Here is a 24,522-nt window from a genome sequence, read left to right on the forward strand (position 1 = left end):
GTTGCCCAAACACATTTAATTCTGGAAATGATTTGCCTCAAACCATAAAAACACGTTATCTGTTGTCCGTCATTGGTTTCCTTTCCAGCAGAACAGAAAACTAACTTTTGTTTTTGTTTCTCAGTCAAAACAATTTTGAGTTCCAGCCTTTCGTAAACTTTTGGTTTCGTTCATGATGCTATTATCCAAAAGTAAGATTTGATTTACAGTGACTTTATTTCATTAATGTTCACAGATGTTATGTGAAATAAGACAAAAAACATTTTGATTCATACTGGAGAAGAACTAAAATAATGTGAACACCAAAATATATGCCTGAGATATTAGAAAAGATTTGTTTTTTTATATTAAATAGTTTTAATGAGAAGATAAAAACTGATCCATTAGGGAATTACAGTGTGGTAAAATTCTGATGTATGTTTGTAGATTCACAGAAATAAGTTTCAATAACTTCAAGTTTTTCCCACATCATAAACTAGCATTACTAATCAGTGAACAGTGTATTAATTCCTACAGATACAGATTAGTCTCCAAGTTTGGAATAAATTTATTTGATAATTTGTAACAATTTAACAATAACATGCATGTTTTTAAAGATTTTTATATTTTGTACTGTTGGACAGTAATTATCTCAGTAGCACGCTTCAATTTAGACAGTTATAGTAATTTAGATCTGTTTTAATCCAAGAAGGAAAATAAACTCTGTTGTATACAGTTTACAGATTGACATAAATGATTCATTCATTCAAACATTTCTGTTTGGATGGAAAAAATAACCTACAGGTCAAGTGTGAAATGGTTATTTTTTTCCTGACATTATTTTAAAGAATAAAAAAACTTTTCATTTGTAAAAACAAATTTTCCTAAATGCTACAAATTTTTTTTTCTTCTTCTTCAATCTTAGTAGCCATTTTTTTTCTATTTTTTTAACAGACCTTTGGATATGCTAAATTTCCCTCTGTAAAGACTTTACCACCTGTAATTAGATTTACAATTTATGTGCAGACAGCTGTAAAATAAGTCTTCATCTGTTTTACTGGACGCCACTTTCTTACACAAATCTTAGTTGCAGTTTTTAAATTTGTATCTTAAAACTGGAAACCAGATGAATTTCAAAGACAAACTACATTCAAATATAAGAACCTTTTTAATCATAAATGACAAAATGCATTTTATTGAAGCAGTTTTTAACCTCCCCTCTCTGTCGACAGCCTGAAAACAGCGACACCAGCTGGACAGATACCATCGCCGCAGGACTCTGGGTCAGTATCCAACTGAATAATCCCTTCAGTCATTTGATTTAGAAAATACTTTAATTGTGCCAAATGGAAATAAAATGTTGCAGTTCACTTTTACTTAGAAGAAAAATTCAAAGAGAAAATTTAAGAACAACAAAAATCCTTCTAGTTCTGGCACAGAAAATAGCAGTCGGTGTTATTAGGAAGGACTAGCTTCTTGTTTTAGATTTTATTGCAGTGTTTTTATTTTGTTTTTGTAAGAGCTTTGTTTCTATTTCCATGTCCCTGTGCCTGTGTCTGAGGGTTGAACAATTTCTTCTCAGTTTCAACTGCATCCACTTACCGAGTCACTAAATGCTTCTTGGTTTTCATTTTTCAGTTCAAAATCCTGCAGCTGATATATTTCTTTGTACATTTCTTATACCAGACTAAGTGTTTTTGTGGAAGATGAGTTAAAATACTTCTACTGGCTTCACAAAAAGAAATCTTGACTATAAATCAAAGCTGTTTAAAATTATTCATGCCTTTTTACAGAATGCAGAGTTGTTGATGCCCTTAAAGGCAGTTTCCAAGACGCTTAGCTTTAAAAAAAGAAAACTGCTAATGGAGTCATGGTTACAATAAACCTCATTCCAGAAGTTAAATGCCAACTATTTTTATTCACATGTACATATAGTTGGGCAAAAGTTAGGCAGTATATACAAATATTTCATATGCTTGGTGTTTAATACTTACAAGATTAAGAACAAGCCTAAATCCTGTAAGCATCACTGGACTCTTATAAAGTTTTAAAGAAGCACCACACATTTCTTCGTCCCATAAGAAACCCCAGACTGATCAGCATATATTGGGCCTTGCGTTCCCTTTTTGTTCCGTTTCCGTTTCCAGCTCTGGGACAATATCCTGTCCTGCAGCCCTGGCTTGGAGAGCTTCATGATCTGTCAGACACTGTTGTATTGTAAAGATACAGTAGAGCTTTGTATAGTGCTGAAATGTAAGCCATGGCTCCTACTGTGAGATCCTGTAAACGGGACCTGTGTGATACACTGACTACACTGTGGTGTGTCGGAGAGCATCGGCTGGATGTGTGCAGCCTTTGAAGCTTGAGCTAAGCAAGAACATACATGACAGTTAGATGTTATCTGTACCTGATAGTGAGGCGTTAATTCACAGAAGTCTCTTTACTTATCAAGCCTACTGGAGAAATCAGAAGGAGTTTTTATGTGGCTTACCTTTTAAAACAGTTTTACCCAGATAACACAAAATGATGATCTCTCAGCATATAATCAAAGGGATTTATGTTTGTACCATGGTACATTTTTCTCACTGCACCTCAAAATAAATTAGATGTTTTATTTCACTGCCTTTATCCCAGTTAAATTTACAATTCAAGAATTTTGTTTTTACATAAAACAAATGAAGAGCTAGCCAAATATCATTTTTAGTATAAAAATAAATTATTATTGACAGCTAAAAGTTTGCTAATGATGATGCTCCACATGCATACACATCACTTTGTTCTGAACACATAATATCAAGTTAAAGTTCAGATACAAAAGTCCCAGTGAGGTTGGGGTGAGGGGGGGGAGTGGGTGGGTGATGTAAAGGCTTTGGTGTCTCCCCCGGCCGCAGTGAATTGGTAACATGTACAAAAGTTTATTAATTTATGACATGTCATGACCTTCATGGGGGAGCAAGCGGTTCGTTGGAGGGCGGGGTGCTCCCCTGGATAATAGGAGGGGAAACTCTTAAGTACCTGGTATCAGGTACCCGGTGCCAGGTGAGGTCTGGTATCAGGTAGCAGGTGAGTAGTTCAGTTATTCTGGAGTTTTATTACTCCTGTGGGACAGTCTGAGTCCTGCTCCTGTCTGCCCTCTTTTTGTTCTGTTAATATTTTTTAATTTAGATTCTTTTTTCCTGCTTGATCAATGTTAAAGCAAATAACAAAATAACTAAAAAATAAATAAAAACTTCCACTCCCTTCCATAAAAAGCTCAGCTTTAGAGGTTGGGACTTTATTGCTCCATAAACCTGGGATAGGCATCTCGTTTGCCAGCAGCTGCCCTGCCGATGCTTTGGAGGAAGCTGGTTGAATGTTCTGCCTTGTCCTTGGAGGTCCTAACTGTTTTGTTTCCATTTTTAATTCAGTAACACAACAAACCCACAGTTAAACCACCCTGAGCATTAGCCGTGTTGCTTTTGAACATGACCTCTGGTTTCACATAGCTGCGTCGATGGTGGGGCTTGCCCTCCCAGAACCCGTAGAAAATGAATTTCAGGGCCTGACAGTTGTAAAAGAAGAAGTTTTATATTAAAGTTAAATTTCAGAGCAGTGAATGCCACTTTAAAAACCTTTTACATATTCAGTTATTTACATTTTCACCTTTTATCTTGAGGTCCATGTAGCAAAATCTATTTATGGACGTTAATTCTAACAGACAACCTGTTATTTTTCATAAAGTCAGGCAGTAGGTCTGCTTTTTCTCTCAGATTTGTTTTAAACCAAAACTTTGGAGATGCCACTTACATTGCTCTATGAACTTGAGACGTTAAGACAAAATGTTCCTTCATCTTTATAAAAGATTGTTGTTTGTTTGTTTCATTTATATTCTGTGTCTGGTATCATGTTCTCTTTCCCATTACCATGACGCTTTTAAATTATTTGGTCCATGGTTAAAAAAAACCCAGCCCCTTTTACAAAATGCCCCTTTTTTGTTTTCAAGTTTAAATAGAGAAACACTTCAGATCCACTTGTGGTTTGTGCAACAATGGCCAGTTACAAAAGTACAATGGTGTATGGTGCAAATATGTCATAAAAACTAGGTTTTTAATTGCAGGTTGATATCTGGAGATTATCTAAGGACCCCTACTTGGTGTTGGATGACCTACATTGGGGTCGTGACCCCAACTTTGGGAATTATTGGTCTAAGGCAGGGGTGAGTGGTCCTCGAGGGCCACTTTCCTGCATGCTTTACTTGTTTCTCTGCTCCAACACACCTGATTCAGTGGTTAAATGACCTCTTCATGTTCTGCAGAAGCCTGTTAATCACCCATTGATTCAAATCAGGTGTGTTGGAGCAGAGAAACAAGTAAAACATGCAGGATGGTGGCCCTCCAGGACAAGGATTACCCACCCCTGCTCTAAGGGACCCAGAACTTCGGGAATCATTGGTCTAAGGGACCCAGAATAACTCTACCCTGCCTGCAGTCATTTCGGCTCAGCTTTGTGCACTTCCCATCGTCTCCACTGGAGGTCGCTGATGTGCCTGTAATTCGAGTAGCTGTCGGGCCGGCTGAGGTCCGACTTGGCTGAATCTCCTCTCAGAGTTTATGCATGAGCCTCCCGTCTCTCTCATAGACCAGGCGCCAAGTGTAGCAGTCCTGTCCGCGCACCGCAGCCCGCCTCAGCCGCCCGCAGTGCCCCCCCCGGACCCCGCCGCTCCGACACTCAGCCCGGACCTCTGCTTCGGGACGTCAGGACATCAGCGCAGTGAGAAATTTCATGGGAGCGCTTGAAGGATAACGCGGTGCGGGGGTTTCGCCACTGCAGAGAGGACCTGCCGCTTGTTTGCAGAGAGGAGGAAGAGGAGGAAGGGGGGGGGGGGTCTGCACCGTCTGTCAGAGGCTGCAGCGTCGCATTCACTGTTTTGGTCACTTAAAACTGCCCTGCATGGATGCACCATGGCTACGTTTATATGCAGGGTGCAGTTCTTAGATGATACTGATCCGTTCAATAGCACAAATTTTCCTGAGCCTACCAGACCGCCTCTGTACACTTTCAGGGAGGATATTCCTCTAATCAATCAGATCGCCGGAGTCCACAGGCTGCTGAAAGCCCCACACAAGGTATCTAAGTACTTTTCCACATCTTGTGTTGTGGTGTTTTTCTGTTCTTTTTTTTTTTTTTTTTAAATCAGCTAAGTTAAAGGGTAACGCCCTTAAATTAATAATTACCTTGAACAGGTTGAAGGGGTTCCTTGGCTACCAAACAAAGCTAATGAATCATGAAGTAACAAGCTGTGGTAAAATGCTGTTGGAGCTTCACCCAAACATTGTCAGATCAGTTTTCACCATGTCACAACAACCGATCCACTGTATGTGTGACAAAACAGAATATTGGGCAACTTGTTTTTTATTTTGCATGGTGGTGTAGGTAAAAGTTAATGTTTACATCAACTGCAGCATCAAACTATTTTCATTTGTCTGTTTACCCAGACTTAAAGAGGTGTGTGCATGGAAACTTTCAGTCCTATTTTAGGGTTAAGGAGAAGCAAAACCAATAAGGAAACAGGCAATTATTTGTGATGGTTGTTTAGCTTTACTTGGAAATGTTTTGTTGTAAAGGAAGCATCAAGGACTTTTAGGAAATGACACTGTTTAAGATGCAAAAGTTCTTTAATCCAGTTTATGTGGAACCAGTTTCAGATATCTTATAATAACTGAATGCTCATTTTTTAAAGATGTTACAGCCCTGTTCAACTTTATCCAAAGAAAACCAGTGATAAATAACATAAATCCTTCTCATCTTTGTCTTTTGAAGGGTTCTGAAAGGTCAAACTTTGAGTTTGTGTTTGTTTTTTGCCTTCTAGTGTAACCATGTTGATTCAAACACATTTTTATGTAAATACAGACACATGGCATCTGAGGTTTTTATTGAGCATTCTTAGTCTGGCAGGAAAGAGACATAAATTGAATTTTAATGTGGGTCTGTCTTCATTCTGTCGGATCAGATCTGTTACTTCATCGTGTTTGTGCAGAGCTGCAAAGATGGATCACAGAAGCTTTGGTTTTGCCGTGGATGACCACAGGCCTGCCCACTCACTCAGACACGCACGATGACCCTTTTCACTGAGGGAAGCTGGCAGAGTGAAAAATACTCCTGTGCTTTTTGATGGACAGATGGTCTGAGTTTAGATGCAAGATGATCTGCAAACCAATCTGAATGGTTGTACCGACGATGAGCTGTGCAGTGTCTGTTCGGTGAGGCGTGGGCTCAATAGTTTTACTAAGTAGATGCAACTTAGTGGAGAGGCGTGCTCCTAAAAACAGTCAGGTGGATGACAAGACTGAGTCACATTCTTTAAAAAAAAAGGCTTAAACACAAATTTGCTGTCTTTTAAACTCTGCCTTTAAAGTGCAGGTCAATCTGATGTATGGCATGTTGCTAATACATGGTGACGAGGGATTCAGATCGCTGGCATGTGCTGTTTTTGTGCTGCTGCTGTCAGTTCCTAAAGCCTCAAGATGGGAGATGTGTGTGTGGGGGGTCATTTGAGTTGGATTAGGTTGTACATTAGATAGCACCTTGGCAATGCTGCTGCAAAGATTCATAGCCATTGTTTATCTTGTTGGAGTCAAATAGTTCATCTGAAATTCTTTGTCTGTATGAAAATGTTTTGCTTCTGTTTAGTTTGAGCGTCTGTAAGTTAGCCTTTTTATTAGTATTTAGGTATAATTAGCTCCTTATTCTCTAATAGATGAATCACAATTTTGTTTTTAACATCAGTAGATTAGTGCTCTGTCAAGTACTTTCTACTCTCAGTAGGACTCCAATTTTGGGCTGTGACTTTACCAATTTCAGTTTGTGGGACGAATTGTTTTTCTGCATATTTTTTCCATCCCATAATGAGAAGCTAGATTAAAATGAGACGTTATGCAAAACGCTTTAAAATACAGGTTTCTCCTTTGAATTCCTGTACACATTGTCATGCAGAGTTGAGGTTTTTCTGCTCTCTGCATTTTGAGGGGTTGTCACACCAGAGGAAGAATGCATCCTCTCTATGCCTGGCAGGAACTCAAGATTACTGTTGTGGTTTCTCGTTCATGCATCAGGTGTGCTTTAATGTCGCACGCCTTTGCAGGAAGACCCCAAATCTTTTTAGGTGGATGACTGTAATTCCTCATGTTTGAGTCCTTGGTCACAAACACAGAGCGGTATATGTGAGCAAGGATGCACATAGCTGTGTTATTATAAATTTATAATAATACTGTTCTGTGCATTGCTATAAAGACTAAACGTTGCCTAGTTTATGCTATCTGCCTCTAGATGACTTTCCCAGGTCAAATTGGAAAAAAAATGGAGTGTGATAGCAGCTTTGAATTGAAAATTGCATAGTGTTTATATTTAGTCATTTTTCTGGTCACTGGACCACAGTATGGTTGTTGAAGGGAGAGGCCAGACTCCAGTGTGCGAGCACAGCGCTTGTGGTTACTTCTCTGGACTTGGACCATCGCACCGAAGCTGTGGGTTCAAGTCCTGGGCAGGAGACAGCTAAGCAAACCTCCACTGCTGATAATCTGCAACTGTATGCCTTCCCCTGCCCGGATTAAAGGTAAACGAGTGCATCACCCTGGCTGTGCTATACATCTACCTTTGATCAGTGAACCAGGTTGATTATATAATGAGTATTTAACCCTCCTGAAGCCCTCACAAGAGAGAGAGAGATGAAGAGAGGTAGAGACGCCCTCGAAACTTTGGGTCAATTTGATGGTTAAAGGAACTTGAGCATGAAAGTGGAGGAACACACAGATGATGCTGTAATCAGGACTGGTTAATGGCAAACCTGGGTAATGAGCTCTGAGTTTGCTACTTAGATTTCTTTTGCTCTGCTACTCATTTATCGGTTCCACAGTTGGCTAATTTTTAGTTACAGCTTCAAGTTTAACCTCATGATGTGTCAGCTTTAGTTAAGTCAAAGGAGAAAAAAACTACAAAAATAGAGACTTTTGTCTCAGTTGACTACACGGAAACAGGTCATGTGTGTTTTTACATTCTGCAAAAAGTGTTTTACAAGGTTAGGTTTGTTTTGTTTTGTTTTTTCTTACCGGTTATATGTTAATCCTAAACTTCAAGTAACATGAATGAAAACAAATATGACTTTTAACGATGTCCTACAAGTGAATTGTTTTTGTGTTATTGCTGGTTCTTGACAAGTGGATTAAATCAATTTTAAATAGCTTTCTGAATAAACTAATATGGCTTTTCTCAAGTTTAATATGTCTCCGGTATGTTTTCACTCATTCAACAAAACCGTAACAAAAACACTTCCTTATGTTGCAACATGATTCAGTTTTGTTTTATTGAAATGTTTACCTCATACTGTAAATTATTTAAAATCTAGAAATTCCTGAATAAAAAACATTTTTTTAGGCAAAAAAAGTTTGTCACACTATTAAAATTAATCAAACTCGGCCTTAGTTAAAAAATTGATTCAGCCCTAAAGGATTTATGTTGATCAGGGTCAAATATATTAAATTCCAACAAAACTGCTTCATAAAAGGCTGCCATGAAATTGTGTTGAAAGTTTATTTTTCCTCTTTACTGTCTGATTAATACCAGTAAATTACAAAATGTGTATTAGTGTCACACAATTTCTTTTTTTAAAGCATGACATCATAGGCATAAACATTGTGGACTTAATTTTCCACCATTCTTGGGTTTCCAGTAAGATTCTGTCCTGTAATCTGGAGAATCACACTCTTCCTTCCTTTGGTTGTGTACAATAACAGTATGTTTGTCTTCTTTTCAGTCTGCTAGTCTCTCTTTGTCTCATTATCTGTCCTTCTGTGTGTCTTACCATGAGAAGATCAGCAACAATCTAAACTTAGAATTCACTGAATTCCTGTAGTTGTTTGTGTTGACTCGTATTTGCAGCTTTCCTTAAAAGTCTTTTTTTTTTTTTTAAATCACCAGTAATCGTTTGTTTAACCAGGCATGGAAAGACATTAAGATAGCTCAGAGTCAAAGAATGAGTTTGAGGAAGAGAGAGTTATCCTAACTAACCACATGTTTTGTTTCAGTTCCCAAATATGACACAGTCCCTGAGAGCTGCGCAGCGCAGTAATACAAACAGGGTGGTTGAACACATCAAAGCCATAATGTCCCTCCTAGTGTTTTTCCTTCACATTTAATTAAGTTACTGTCATACGAGAAAGGAAGTGGAAGTGCATCAGTCCTGGATATAAATAGTCTGATTTTAAAAATGCATGTTTTACATGCCTACATGTGTCGCTGATTAAAGGGATCTTTTGAAGTGGGGTTCTGTGGAAAGGTTATGAACAAATAATATCTTACCTGTTGTAGATGGTTCTTTAAATGACCTCAGGTGGGCAAAATAGTTTAATTCTAACCGTTACTGACGAGCTAATAACTAGTCCAAAGGGGCCAAGACCTAAGTGGATTGCTGCTGACTTAAAACTCCAGTATCAAGTTTCATAGCAGTTCATGCAAAACTTATTTTACAAACTTGTACATCGCTGTCGGTTTATTCTGGCAATATTATGGTAGTCTTGCCAGAAGTGTGCATACAGCTAGCTGCTGCTGCTTCTATTTGCTCTTGCAGTTATGTAAATAATGGTATAATTCAAAATTGGCAGTTTATAAAATAGGGATTATATCAATTACATTTTTTTTTAATTTGAGGCTGGTAATCTACTTTGGTCTTGGTCCTGCTTGGACTAGCCATTAGCTTGTCAATCCAGTCAGAGCTAAGATGTATTTCTCCAAACCAAAGTCATTCAAAAAGCCGTCTACAACAGGTAAGATGTTAAATTGTTCATAACCTTTCCACAGAACCCCACTTCAAAAGACCTGAACTATCGCTTTAGCAATGAAGAGCTTGCAGATTGTTTGTGTGGAATATGTATTTAAAGTATCAAAATCTTAGCGATAATGCAAGGTGAACTGAGGGCTGACAAACACGGATCTGTTAGTGTACAGTATGTTGTTTAAGACACCCTGATTGCTGGAGCGGAGCAGTGCCAGTCTCTGCCCTGAAGTCATCTGTTTGGCCTCCTTTAATGGTATTTGTTTTTCTGTCTTCTGCTTCACCGTCGGAGCCGGCGTCCCGTGGAGCCGGCAGACCCCGAATATAAATAGGTTAATATCTCCAATTTGGAGGTCAAGCAGACAAGTGAACAGACGCTCTCATTCTTCATCTCCTTGACCAGAGTCGGGCGATGACAGCCATTCAAGACCAGACAAATCATACCTCCGCTGCAAAATCACTGTGTGCGATGATAGTTTATCAAACAGGGAGAGCAGTGAGATAAGAGGCACCAGACGGCCCAGCAGCTCCAAATCTCTACGACTTCTCCCCAGTTATGTTCAGCTCGTCATTGTAGAGCACTGACAAGGGCAGAGAACAAAACATCCTGTAGTCTAGACTCAACACATTTGACCAAAATCTCAAAGTGTTAAAGGTTTGGATCAAAAAGTGTATGGAATGGTTGAAAGAAAAGAGCATCTATTTTTCATTTTTGGTATTTAACAATAAAAGGTTTTAGTTGCATTGTGTGATCTTATTTGTTGTGTCTAGTCCATCAGGGTGTCAATGACAATTATTTAGCCAAAGTTTGTTTTTTGATATAATCAGAATGAAGTGAAATTTAAACTTGAATTTTCTGCTTTCTTCCTGTTTAGCCTGATGACTGTGCCCTGCAGTTGTCCCATAATGGAAGCTACTTGGATTTGGAGTCTACCCTGGCAGAGCAGAAAGATGAACTGGAGGGATTTCAGGAGGACGGAGGGTAAGCTAAAAATGACCTTTTGTGTGTCTTAACTTTTCCTTTTATCGCAAAACTTCCAGAAATTCCCTATAAACAGCAGACTACAATGGGATAAAAAAAACATTGGCCATTGCTGCCCTGAAGTTAAAAACTATAATAAAGTCGAATACTGCTATAAAAAGTTGGTCATATATTTCTCTCACTTCAAAAGAAGCTCGGACTGGTGCCAGAGCGAGCTAAAAACACGAGAGGAGCTGGCCCTCCCTAGCAGGTGGATACAGTAATGTTGCATTACTTGCCAAACCCTTATTTTCCGTTAATCTTTTCCTGCTTTTGTGGTCAAATTAGTTTTCGACCCTGAGAAATACATACATGTGTATATATATAAAAAAAGAGAAAAATTCAAGAATGAGCTACTTAAAATTTCTGATTACAACAATCTGGGGTTTAAAAAAAAAAAGAGCACAAATACCTCTTTTCTTTTACAGTCAGACATAATCACTACAATATGGCCGCTGCTTGTTGAGAGAGACAAACATTTAGCTAAGATAAGAAACGGATACAGTTACTAATAGGGATACACATTAATATCCTACTTGCTATATGTTTTTCCTAATCTGATTGGAATCATAATGATGCCTATTAGGATTCAGGACGAATTAGTCTAAAATCTCTTTTCCGGGACTTAGCAGAGGGAGCTTTGCTTCCCGTTTTTTTTTTTTTTTTTTTTTAAAGAGGGTTGGATCTGCTTAAAGACTGAGAGAACAGGCTTTATTCACCCACAAAAGTATGAGTTACAGAGATCTCTCACCATTCTGAGTTAATAGAAAAAGGATGTTTAAATTGAAAATTTGTCCTGTTAACCTCATAACAATCACAGCAGGAACGGCCATTTTCACGTCAATCTCTACTAGCTTTTTCTGAATTATTAGACACGTCTTGCTCCATGTTACGTTTACATTGTAGCATAATAAGACAGTGTTGTATGTGTTTTTTACATCAGTTACTTTGTAATATTAGCTCCCTTTTTGCAACAAAGCACATGTCTAACTGTTTCCATGTCACTTAAAATACCTGGCCTCCCTGGTCGAGGGGCAGAAAAATGTAATTTAAACCGCTTGTGTAGGCAGGCCTCATGAGTAATCACTCTGATCTCTGCTAAAAGGCTCTGTGGCGTTCTCATTAGACCTCTATGGTACATACAGTTGTACACCTCTCTCATAGCTAGCTGATAATGTTATACTTAGCTGAAATGTCTCCCCTACGGAGCTAGCTGAAGCTTTATGCTGACATTACTCTTGGACAAGATGAAACAATTTTTCTTTTTTTAAATTGTTAGTTTAATTTCTGCTTTGTGCACTTTCCTTGGCCTTTCACTTTATTGACTCCATGTGTTTTTCATGAACTCTGAAGTGTGTTGATATATGTGCTGCCCACTTTAGATGATCACAAACTGAAGGTTGGCATGAGAATCCCTGGTTAACTGGACCACAAACATGTATGGATTTATTTGTCTAACTTGGAATTCATAAGCCGCTCTATGGCTTTGTGTTTCTATTGGACACTGAGAGAGCCGTCAGTTCAAGAAAAAAAACCAAACTGCTCAGAGCTTATGGAAGGTTACCGAGAGCTGTGAGGTTAAAGTGGTCCACGCTGTCTTTCGTCAAAGGCCGAGTCTGCCAGCGAATGTGTCATGCCAGCTGGCACAGGCTGGTTTGGATGTGTATCATTAAAAACACACAGTGTTGTCTAAGAAGGCTGGGGGTAAAAGTGGTTAGCCAATTATTCAGTAAAAAATAGGGCAATTCTGCTCACTGGCTTTTTATGGTGCTAATGTGCCCAGGAGTGCATCCCTGCTGTTCAGCATGTTGATTTGATGATAACCAAAAAAAAAAAAGTTGTTCCATTCTTTGTATTCACTCTTTTTTTTCCCTTTTTTACTGCGGATTCTCTGTAAACAACAGAACATGAAGTTATTTAACCCTAGGAAAGTAATTAATTTGTGTACCCTTCTACCTTTAGAAAACAAACGGTGAGGAATTCCTGAACCCTCCTGATTATTGGCAATTGAATCCATCTGTAATTGATATTAATGACAGGTTACATTCCTGAGATGCCTGTGTCATACCTGGTGTCTTTACAATCAGATTAAAGTATGAACCCCTGACAGGCTGCTGCAGAGCCAGGAGATATCCATGTCATGGGAGCTTAAGGACCATAATCACTTCCACACCATGTTATGAGGCTCGACTATAGAAGACTGTGAGCCGTAAATCCTCTGTCTCATCATTGATACAACTTCTTCTTATTAACTGACCATATTCCTCAGACATGTACTGGGACAAATCTGGTTTTAGGTAGTTGTGTCATTGAGATTTGTAGCTAAGATATACTAAAAATTATGTCAGCTTCCTATAGCAAGCTGTGATAAGACCAAGTAATGTGGAAAAAAAACAGAATCACACAAATGGTTAAATAAAATTGAAACTACTGTAAAACACAAAGTGTCGTGGAATTTAATATGTGGAAGTAATTTAACAGATCTGGGGTTTCTTTAACAATCTAAAGCCCCTGTCTACACTACTCTGGATATTTAGAAAAACAGATTTTCTGCTGCATTTGCACCTCTTGTCTACATGCAACAGAGTTTTTAGTGAGAAGAAACTTTCTTTTAAACACACCTTCCAATTTTGAGATTTTAATCGGACGTAGCTAAGATAAGATATTGACTGCACACAAGATACCACATAACTCTACTTCAAGAAAAAAATGTCTTTAAAACCCTGGTGTACAGCTGATACGAGATGGATTGAGTTGTGATTATAGATATTTACAATGCTTTGATTTTTTTGTGGATTACATAGATAGAAATGGTTGAAAACATATTGAATTGAGCTTTTGTTGAACTATGCTTTGAAGTTGACATTTTTGTTTTGATTTGTGACATTGATTGGCAGCTTATTAGTTAAGATCTAGGTCCTGAAGGGCACACTCGATTCCCTGGTTCAGCTTTAAAATATAAGTGCTATTACTGACTACAAAATTGATTCCGCATGTGCATTTTTGTAGTTTGACTTGAGCATTTTACTGGTAAATGTAATTTATATTAGAATGCCAGTAATTTTATGCTGAAAATGCTCTTCCTGGTTTTATTGAGTGTTTCTGATGTGTTTGACAACTATTAAAAAGAAAGGCCTATTAAAATCCAAGTGTTCGTGCTCTGCTGGCCTCAGCTATTCAGTTTCTCATAATGTCCTTTCTATTTTCTGCTATTGTTCTGCTTTTGACCCACTTGGACATTGTTTCAAAGACTCTCAAAGCACACAAGAGTTTTATTTGAGGGGAAAAGTGCATTTGAAAAGAAGCAGAAGAATTGTCAAACATGTAAAAGAAATAAAACACCAGCTGTCTGTTTTGTGTTTGCAGTTAAAAGGTATTATTGATGGAACAAAGCTGCTTGGTTATTAATTTCAGTTTTTGTGTTTGGGTCAGGTCCGTGTTTGAGAAAGCAGCCCCTCAGATGAAAATGAGCCCCGAGTCTTGTACTTGAACGTGGTTTACGTGGGTACTGCAGGTCCCTGTGTGGAGACAATCAAGCAGAAAAAAGAGCTGAGTCAGGAGACCTCTGTGGAGCCCTTGTTTGGCATTATTTGGTCTTTGACTGTATGTGTTCATTTGTATGGATACACGTTTTAATCAGGAAATCAGTAATACTCAGATGACACCATAGAGTTTGGATCCTGAAGGGTCATCTTCTTCTAAACAAAGACTTTTAAAAACTGCATGTCAACAGGTCTACCCACAGATATGAAAACATGAAATAAACCTTCTGCAAAGTAATTCTCAGGAGTACTGTTCAGGAAGTTTAATTTTATCAAAAAAGACATCATAAAAGCTTTAGATGCTGAATCAGGTTTAATTTAATTTCTATCAAAGTTAAGAAGGTTTGGACTGTCCTGGATGCAACCAGTAAAGTTGCACTGAGTAAAGTAAAAAAAATTGATGAAGAAAATGGTGTCATATTCTTTGTTTTTAAAAAAGTCTGTAGCTAGACTGTTTCTATGTTCTATATTTAGACATCATCCCTTACCAGCTCGCAGCGCTGCTTTTGGCAGGACTGAATTTTTGTGTTTAATCGGTAGGAGGTGGGTTAAGACCTCATCCATTTTTCATGCTTGTACGTTAAATTTGATCATGAAAATGGTGGTCTGTGCTGCCTCAGATCTTGATTAAGCGCAGGTACAACGTTGCCGAGAAAAAGCAGACAGTCATGACAAAATGGCTCTGGTTACCCATTTGTCTCAACAGCATCACAGAGGATTATGTTCCTGTTTGCCGTCTCATCCCACCAGGGAAGGTCCGTGTTGACAGATGCTGCTCCTGTATTGCCTCTACTTGTTGCTGGAAACTATATTGGAAAATTAGTGAGTTAAAACAGGCTTTCCTTTCAGTTTAATCTGCTTTTGTGACCATCAGAACAGTCTCACACTGACCAAGTGGGGGTGAACAAAAACTGTCATTGTGTCCGTCTTAAAATGCTGCCTGCTTGTGACAAGGTTGCAGTAGGAGCCGCTTTCAAAGCTGATGGCCCCTTTTCTCTGTGTGTCAGACCCACTCCTGCCTGACGGTCACTGACAAACTGATTCTGGCACTGAGCCGGTCTGAAAAAAGAAAACTCACACCACCATCGTACAGGCAGCATAAAGCCCGTTTGTCAGTGGTCCTTTATAGTGAAGGGGGAGTTAATGTGCTTCTCCACCTGAGAGCACTTTGACTGCATTTGTGTTTAGATTTTTCTTGATGCTTCTTGAGATAATTGGGAGGTAGAGGGCACAATCTGTCACCGATACAAGCTGAAAGGTGACCAGCAAGAATTAAATTGACTAAACTTAGTCCTTAAATTAGAGAAAAGAAAAATAAAGATACATTTCATGTCTAACCTATTTATGGACATTGTATGACATGAACAAATATCTTTGTGGTTGTCAAACTTTAAAAGAATAAATAATGACCAACTTTAGCTTTCGAAACAGCACATTTAACAGACTTCAAGCTTTATAACTCCTGAAAGTAGACTTCCAAACAGGCAAATTATCTTTTTAAGACTCCAAACGGCGCTGCTGTTCACGACTGAATAGAATCTGGGTTCCTTGTTGCTGCCTTTGTTTTGGGTTGTCATTCAGTCTTTGTAGGCAGTTGACAGGAGGGTGATAGGGTCTTGGAAGATCTCCATAAACACAGGGGGTGGAGTTGACCTCCAAGTTGCTCCCATCCTTCTTTTTAATCAATGAAGAGATTTTCTCAGTTTTGTTCTTTGTTACAAACCAACTGCAAATGTTGAAGATGCTGGAAACTTCATTAAGCAGTTCCCACAAAAGCAGACTATTTTTGCATTTTTGATCATATCAGCACCCCAGTTCTCTATTTTGTGGTTATCGTAAAATAAAATATTAATCCTGTTTCTTTTGTTTAATAAGACTACATTGTGTGCTTTACCCCTGTAAGTAAAAATGTTTAGACAGAAACACATGCAAACAACTTAAAATGATCCTAATGTTGCAAATGTCTTTTATAACAAGTTGTCTTTTTTATAGGAGGGGCAAGAAACACAGCATCATTCTTCGAACACAGCTGTCAGTCAGAGTTCATGCCTGCATTGGTGAGTAATAAACTGGACTCCGCTTTAAACCGTACATTTGCCACATTTCACTTAGGTTCAGCTTGCCCTCGCTGTCTCCATCAGCAGTGGTATGAGCGCTCCTTACCTCCGTCACCTGAGGATCGTTTTCTTCAGATCTGTGTTGAACTTGCACAGTGGCGGCTGTGTGACAGAGTCAGGGTTTGTAATTTGAGTGACAATTAACAGCATTTCAACAACACTCCAAAAACAGAGCGCTGCCGTGAGTCAGGGAGAGTTACTGTGCTCTGTGTTCTTTGAATAATGTGAGGCAACCAGCACAAAGAGCTGAGTGAAAACACATGCAAACATGCATGCGCTCTGCATGTGTGCAGACACATGTATGCACAATGTGATTCAGATGTTGGCCTTCAGATTTTGGTTTAAATACATTGGCTTACATGCTCTGCCTCTTTCTGGTAAGACAGTTCTGATAAGTAGGTGTTATTTGTTTTGCTACCTTGTTTAATTCTGTTTTATAGCATAAAATGAAGGAAGAAGCTATTTAAAAGTCATTAACTAGCACAGTTTGTTAGCAACATGTTATGTTTGTAGCAGGAGCAGAACATAATCTCTCATAAAGACACATGCACTCCCTCCTACTGTGCAAAAGGAACACAAGATCTACAAAGGTTATTAAGCTGCAGATTGTCAGATTGTACGTTTGTCCGTTTTCTCTGGTGCAATAGAAGTAAACCACAGGCACTGACAATTTTTGCTTAAATGACACCAATAAGTCAGGGTTTTGACTGAACCTGTTGATGAATGACAAGTTGGAAAAGTCTGAACATTTTTAGGACAGCTCCAACAAAGTATTGTTGAAATGCAGAAGAACTAAAAGAACAGATCAAGGTGGTTCGTGTGGATTACTAGGAGGATTACTTTGACGCTTTTGACACTATTGCTCTGCAGCTGATACAGCAAATCTCTTATATATGCACAGCACTGATATTCTTATTAGCTCACTGAAGTTAGAACAGTGCACAACCAAAGGTCTCCTCATCGGTGTCCTGTGTAACGGGTCACAAGTTCATTATGGCTGCATTTGTAAATATTTGGCTGAAAACTCCTCAAGAGTTTACCTTATTCTCCCCCCCCCGCTGGTGCCTGGCTTGGCTTAGTGGAGCCTGGGGGGGTGACAGACAGACTCGCCACTCTTGTCTAAGTGGATGACCCTCTTTCTCTAAGTTGACAGCCACCTGTTGCCCCTCCATAGTCTCTCAGTGACCGCCTGAGTGGCTTTCATGTAGCTGAGGTGGTCATCGTTACTGTAATCTATCCAGACATTTGGGTCTGACTGCTACATGACTAGGAGGCTAACCTTTTGAACATTGGACAAATATACTTTTGTTTGTTTTTTCTCCAAAAACATCATTTCTAAATGGCACAGTATTCATGAGGTTGTGCACTCCACTGCATTAAAAGATTCATCAGCATTACCGTAAAACAGAATGTCTAAAATTGAACCATACCAATTTTAGTGACTTTTTTTTGTCTTTTTTATAATAAAAAGATGAAGAGCAAGCTTACACTATATAGTGGTATCAGAGCAGCTCTTAGTTTTTGTTTTTTTTTTACTCTTGAAGTTTTTGTTTTTATTTAAATGCATCTCCACCGATGATTGTGTGCCACATTAGCACACCCACGTTGTTAAGATGTTTATCCCAGAGGCTCCCTCCACGAACATGAGTAATGAGTTGGTTTCAACTGTGTTTACTCTAATCTCTGTTATTTAGCGCTGTTTTGTGGAAAACTCATTGCATGTACTTCAAGGTTTAATTAAGTAGTGCATCTTTTGGTGTATGTTTTCTGGTTTTGAGGGTTTTCTTAGCAAATTTACACAAAACAGACCCAGCTCTCAATTTGTCTGTCTTTGTGTGTGTGTGTGTGTGTGTGCGCGCGCGCTTGCGTGTCATAAACCACAGCAGGACCTAAGCCAGGCTTCCCTAATCATAGTCATTAGCACTCACATACATATGTCTCTGTTGGAGCATGGCAGAAATCTGTGCCACAAAAAGGAGGGAGGAAATGTTTTTCCCAAAAAGCTAATGGTTTATTAAACTGTACTTTATAGATCCACTTCTGGCACAATGATTTGTTATGAACAGTGAGCTGATGCTGTCTCCGTACACTTTTATTTCACACCAAAAGTTCTGCCTTAAATTCATTATCTAAACTTGTTTTGTAATTGGTACAATCCAAGCCTTAATGGTTCATAAAAACTTTAAGCAATGGATTGCCATTGCTTAAGAGATTGGCTATTATAGAGATTATCATTATAAAGATCATGCCTTTTATACCATGGTCTTTATAATGACAAAAAAACAAGTCGTATATCTCTGATGATGAATCTTATCTTAATCCATTACACTTTGACACAAGAGTACAACTAAACAAGAGAAAAAGAGCTGTCAATAAAGGCACAAAAGAAGAGCTACTATTGGAACTCATATGTCCAAGCAAGTAGCGAGTACACATAATGTATTAGTCAGTCATTTGATGAAGAAAATAGTTATCATTAATGTGTTTCTGTTGTCGGATAAACAGATTTGGTTCGATTTTGTTTACACTCATATGGACCAGTACAACAGGATTCAGTAAATAAGCTGAACTTTCCCAGCTCTGTATGTTAGCTTTGGCCACAGCCTGTTTATATTGTTAGGCTGTAATTATTGTCGGTGGGCTAGATGTGGTATCAGGAGCCTGATTAAAGCAGTTTTGTGCTTACTTTAGTGTTGTCCAAGAGTACATTATAAGCCTGTTTTTTGTGCATCATTGTCTCTGGGACTTTGAGATCCATGATGATATTTAGAGGGTAAGATTTAGGATAGTGACAGACTACTGCCTGGGCCTCACAAATTTGAACAAAAGAATGGGGAAACTAAGAATTAACACTGTTCTTAGTAGTTATAATCCTTCACATAAATTCTAAATATTTCTCATGTGAGAAATGTATCTGCTAGCATTCAGAAATCCCATTTGATCCCCAGCAAATATTTGTCATCTTTGTGCAAACAACTTCATATGAAGCCAGCTCATCTCACTGCCACGATACAGTCCTTTAACTGCTTGCATGTGCTTATTCCCAAAAAACCCCAACTAAAAGCCATTTAAAAGCTTCAACTTGTTGGTATTCCTCTGTAAGAGCAGCTGCATCTGTCAACACTGTGATCCCAGCTGAGGAGTGACAGTCGTAATCAGAGGTGACACATTCTTAGTGGATTATCTGCCTTGTCTTTTACGATCTTATAATCCTGGCTCAGGGCATGATTCATTGTGACTGCTGTTGACTTTTGTTTCTGTTTCATGCTATAATTTTGCCAAATTGGTAGTTTAAATCTTCAGTTTGACAACCGAAAAGTCCGTTGTTTGTTAAAATGAATGACGATGAGAAGGAAATCTTTTTTATCATTCCTCTGCACACCCTGGAGGAAGATTAGTTGCTGGCAGCTAACAATTCAGCTAAATTGAATGACTGAACTTTCTGATAGTTGTTTAAATAATGGTTTTTATGGGATGTGTATGGGTTGTCAACAAACTGATAAATGATAAAATGATCACATCTTGGTTATCGTGGTGTTTCCAACCACAGTGTTTGTTCTTACCAATCCCAGATCACTACTAACCACCTGTACTCTCACAAAACCAATTTCAGTCCTTACTCTGAAAAATAAACAACTGGAAATGAGCTTAAAATTTCTCGTTTTTCAAGAGCAAAATAATGTAATTAGAATCAAGATTTTATTTGGAGATTGTAACAATTGAAACAACTTCAGTATTTTCAGCATTTTTGTTTTCTTATCCAAGTTGTAAATTCACCTTTGTCCTTGTCAAATAATTCTCATGAAGGAGATCTTCAGAATAACATCACACTTCAGAGTCACATTAAAGCAACAAAACCAAACACCCGTTCACATTTGTGTCCGAGAATGTGAGCCAGGTGAAGAATAATTAAAAACATTCATATCCAATGGCACCCATGAGACCCAGAGGAAGATCAAGTGGCTCAGACTGTCGACTCTTTGACTCAGAGACACCCAGAAGATAGGATGATAGACTCTGAGTCACCCCTGGAGGCCAACCTAAACAACACTGTGCCAAAAAAGAGAAATCCGAAGCAGCAGAAATGAAAAATGAAAGGAATGCATTTTGCTCTTCACTGCTGATTGCAAAACTAGATTGTTTGAAGGTTTGATGGTATCTAAACTTACACTTTGGCACGCTCTCTTTCTGTGTACATCTTCTGTTGTGCAATGAGCCAATCAACCATATGAGGTGACACGGCAACGTGGCTGAGGTTAATGTGTCATTTAATGGTTTTCTTTCATTTTGGATTTTGTTCCTAAATCATACTTGGAATTTTTGTAGGATTAGACCTGATTGCTGGCTCGTTTGCAGATTTGCATCACATACAACAGAAAATGCTAAGCTGCACATTAATTCATATAAATGCATTCATTCTCACATTCACTTGCACGCTCTCCAAAGGCATGCACACATTAAGAAGCCATCTGTTTCCAGTTGTAAGACCCCTCAGTGCTACTCCTCACCCATCCAGGAAAAGAAGAGAGCTGTCAACGTTTTCATCCACGAGCAGATCTTTTTTTTTTTTCTTGTTGTATTTATGAGACCAAGGCAAAAGGGTGAACGGTCAGCCTGACCAGGGGATAAAACTGTTTCTCTGTATAACCAGAGATGCCTCATTGAGTTTCAGTGCACCAAATTATATTCTCCATCTTTAAACTCCCATCAAAAAAATGATCCAGTCATTTTTTGATGACAAAAACAATGTAGTTTTTTAAAACGGGCACAGTGTGAGAGTTAAAAAAGAATCTCATGTGAACCAGACCGCTCTGAGGTTCACCACTGCTTTGAAATTGCAGCAGACCTTGTTAAAACGGGCAGGTGTGTAACATCAGGAACCACAGACTTTAAACATCTGACTGCTGGTGGGAAAGAAAACTTGGAACGAGTCGTAGTTTGTTTTTGCATGAACCAATATTTATTTGTTGACTGAGCAGAATAGTTTACTGATCTCCTCTTAGGGTTCTGTTGTGGTTTGGAGCTGAGGTTTGTGTAGCCTCTGCTCAGGCTTGTGTTGCACTCTTTTTGTGTCATGAACAAAGTGAGACAGCAGATTTAGAAACATTTCTGCATGCCCATTTGAACACCATGAAATCTGGTTGGGCTGCAGCTTCATTTATGAATGCAGAGTCAGAAAAGCTGTTCAAGGATTGTTTTGTCTTGTTCAGTATTCAAAAATGACAAAACATCCCATTTAAAAAAAGGAAAAAAAGAACTGCACAGTCTTCATAATTTAAAAAATGTGAATTCTTGGTATTTTTTTTTTTTACTTCAAACAGACCAAAACTCAAAAAATAAAGTTTTAGTAGTTGATGATCATCACATTCTTTTAGCTAATGTTTTGTTCTTGGGTTGAATCAGTTTAGGTTATCAGCCAGTCACTGTAAGTTTTTACTTTCTAATCTGGTCTATATTGTGATCTGATAAATGTGTTTTGTCTTCTCCTCAGCTTGCCTACGTATGCCACATATCTGAAAACATTATCAGACTTTTGGATGGTGCCAAATTGATCACCTTTCAAATTATGGTTGTATGAAAAGAAGGAATCTGAGTTCCAGGGTTGCCTTAAAAAACTCTGACCTTTTAACTCAGTGCCCCAGTGGCCTTCAGCCAGATCCCAGGATGTCACTGACTTCATCTCGCCATCCTTCCCACGTCACACTGCCTTCTTTTCTCTCTCTTAGCTTTTATATTCATGTCTTTGTAAATAAGCGTCTCTTTTCCTCTTTCCTATAAGGAGAATATGAGAAACGTGCAGGAAAACCGAAGTGCTTCACATATTCTGTTTGTCGTTACAGCAACTGTCACTCATCCAGTTGTTTTTTCTTCTCCCACCTTGGATCAAGCAGTGTTGCCACAGCTGGCTAGCTCTGAATCATTTACTTTTACTGTTTTGCTTTGATGGAGGATTTATAAGACTTTTGTTACATTCATGCCCTGAGATTGATTTATTCTTTCAGCTGACATCAGATGGAAAAATAACGGATCTGTTTAGGCTTGAGTTGAGACGGTTAAGACAGTCATTTTTGCACTTGACTCACACATGAAAACTGCTGGAGATTTGTTTTGGTTTTGAAAAGATTAGCACCATTATGGTAAAGTATTTTCGTGCCCTTTGTTGGTGCTGATTTCCCCTCCCAAGAATCTTTGCCTCAGTGTGTTGCTGTCGAGTTCTCAGTGGCAGCGGTTCTGCCTCATTCTGCCCATGCATCTTCCTGACTTCTTCACGCTTCAACATCCTTTTCAGTCGGACTGCACAAAGCTGCCCTTGTAATCATACTATTTTTAAATCAGCTGTGCAGTGTTTGACTCGTGGGCCTTCAGCTTTAGGTGGCGGCAATGGGCTTGTCTCTTTATTTTCTATTACTAAAAGAAAAAGAAATGAAGTACAAGTGATTTCTCTCTCTACAAATGTGTCATTTTTTATAGCTCTTCTGGTCTTTGGTTACAATTGCTCAAATTTAGATAATGGCAATTTTCCTTAATTTTTTTTTTTTTCATCTTTGTTTGTTTGATTTTTCTCAGCTTGTGGTTTGACTTGTCTGTTGTGTTTTATTGTTGTGATTGCGTTGTTGGTACCCAAAGGTAGAATCTTAGTTTTGCCCCTTGACCTGAATTTGGTGTCACATGGTGCAGCAGGTAAAATATGTCTACAAAGTGAGGCATCAGTTCAGGAACTTGGTACGCCATCAGTAAAAAGACACGTCAGTATCCTCTTATATGTTAAGTAACTAGTTACCTGGCTTGTAGCTGACTTTGGTGTGTAATATATTTTTTATGTTTAAAAAGGAAGATCAACAATAATACCAAACATATTACATTAGAATAATAATTTAGAATTGGACAAAAACTTCATGGTTACAAAGTTCTTGCCATCACGAGAAAGGACTTGGTGGAACCTTGCAGACAGGAACAGACGATATTTACACAGTTGATTGACCAAAAACTGGACCGTAGCTTCTCAAACTCTAGTATTATCTGGATAGTATTATCAGGAATCTTGCAGTTATACCATTTCTTTCTTTCTTTCCATTAAGTCAACAATAGCTTTTTATTTCCCAGTGTAAAGGAGGATAACAGTGTCCATTTTTATCTCTTTGTGATCTTTCAGTATGTCCAGGCTTTCAAACACCTGCAACTCCCGCTGATTCACCTTGTGTTTTGGTTTCTAGCTGCGGTCCAACAGAAGCTTCTTTATTATGCAGAGGCAGGCAGTATATGGTTAGTAAATACTGTTTTATTGTGTTTTGGTTTACAGCATTATAACCTCCCAGAATATAGGCACGTTTCAAAGGTCTGAAAGGATAATAGTCAAAAAACCATTTTGTGATCCTCTGTAAATATTAGCAGTGCTGTCAGGTGTCTGTTTCTATTTATCATCTTCAAACATGTTCAAGGTCAAGTCACAACTGTTATTTTTGAAGCTGATGTAAGCTTAAGTGTGGGCCGAGGGAGGGATAAGTTATATTTTTACTATAGAACCTTTAATGAAACATATAATCCATTTCACTTTGAAGCCCACAACAAGTCATTTTCCACTCAGTTTAGACTGAAGAATGCAGTGAATGAGGAATTAAAGAGTTATGTAAACTGAAAATAAAAACCTGATGCATGTTAATGAAACTACAGCAACATGAGAGAATTGGAAGCATATCAAAACATTAAAAGGTCCTAACAAGCAAAGGAAAAAAATCAAAACATAAAAGTAGATTCTGTGCATTTGAGTGGCAGCTAAACTGTTCTCACCAAATTTGAGAAAATCCTGAAGTCTTCTCACCTCCATTCCAAGTGTTGTTGGATGATTAGAGGGCCCAGTTGAAAGAGCTCAAGCACCAGTGTAGACTCCTCTTGCAGCCCACCCATGGCTCCTTGAGGGGACCACTCAAAGCAGTCTTAGCAGCAGAAGACTGGACAACCTTTGTTACATTCTTGAATGCAGAAGAAAAGAACCATAGATGGAGGGAAAAGAAGAAAAAGCCCTCAATGCCTTGTGTGAATGTGAGCCAAAAGCCCACT

At 38.5% G+C, this 24,522-nt stretch overlaps 1 protein-coding gene across 5 annotated transcripts in view; it reads left to right on the forward strand.

Moving 5' to 3' along the window:
* The first annotated feature begins 4,567 nt into the window (after window positions 1–4,567).
* The window catches only part of fhod3b (formin homology 2 domain containing 3b), an 84,917-nt gene continuing 64,962 nt past the window's right edge, over window positions 4,568–24,522 (forward strand). For 2 of the 5 annotated variants that reach the window (XM_017426514.3, XM_017426515.3), the window contains exons 1-3: window positions 4,569–5,084; window positions 10,660–10,766; window positions 16,340–16,404. In XM_017426514.3, coding sequence (XP_017282003.1) covers window positions 4,920–5,084; window positions 10,660–10,766; window positions 16,340–16,404 — 337 coding nt within the window. In that variant the 5' untranslated portion in view covers window positions 4,569–4,919. Of the gene's footprint in view, window positions 5,085–10,659; window positions 10,767–16,339; window positions 16,405–24,522 lie in introns of all 5 variants that reach the window. The other 3 variants (XM_017426516.3, XM_017426517.3, XM_017426513.3) reach the window with 2 other exon arrangements.

Source organism: Kryptolebias marmoratus, linkage group LG16 (genome assembly GCF_001649575.2).
Source record: "Kryptolebias marmoratus isolate JLee-2015 linkage group LG16, ASM164957v2, whole genome shotgun sequence".
NCBI lineage: Eukaryota > Metazoa > Chordata > Actinopteri > Cyprinodontiformes > Rivulidae > Kryptolebias > Kryptolebias marmoratus.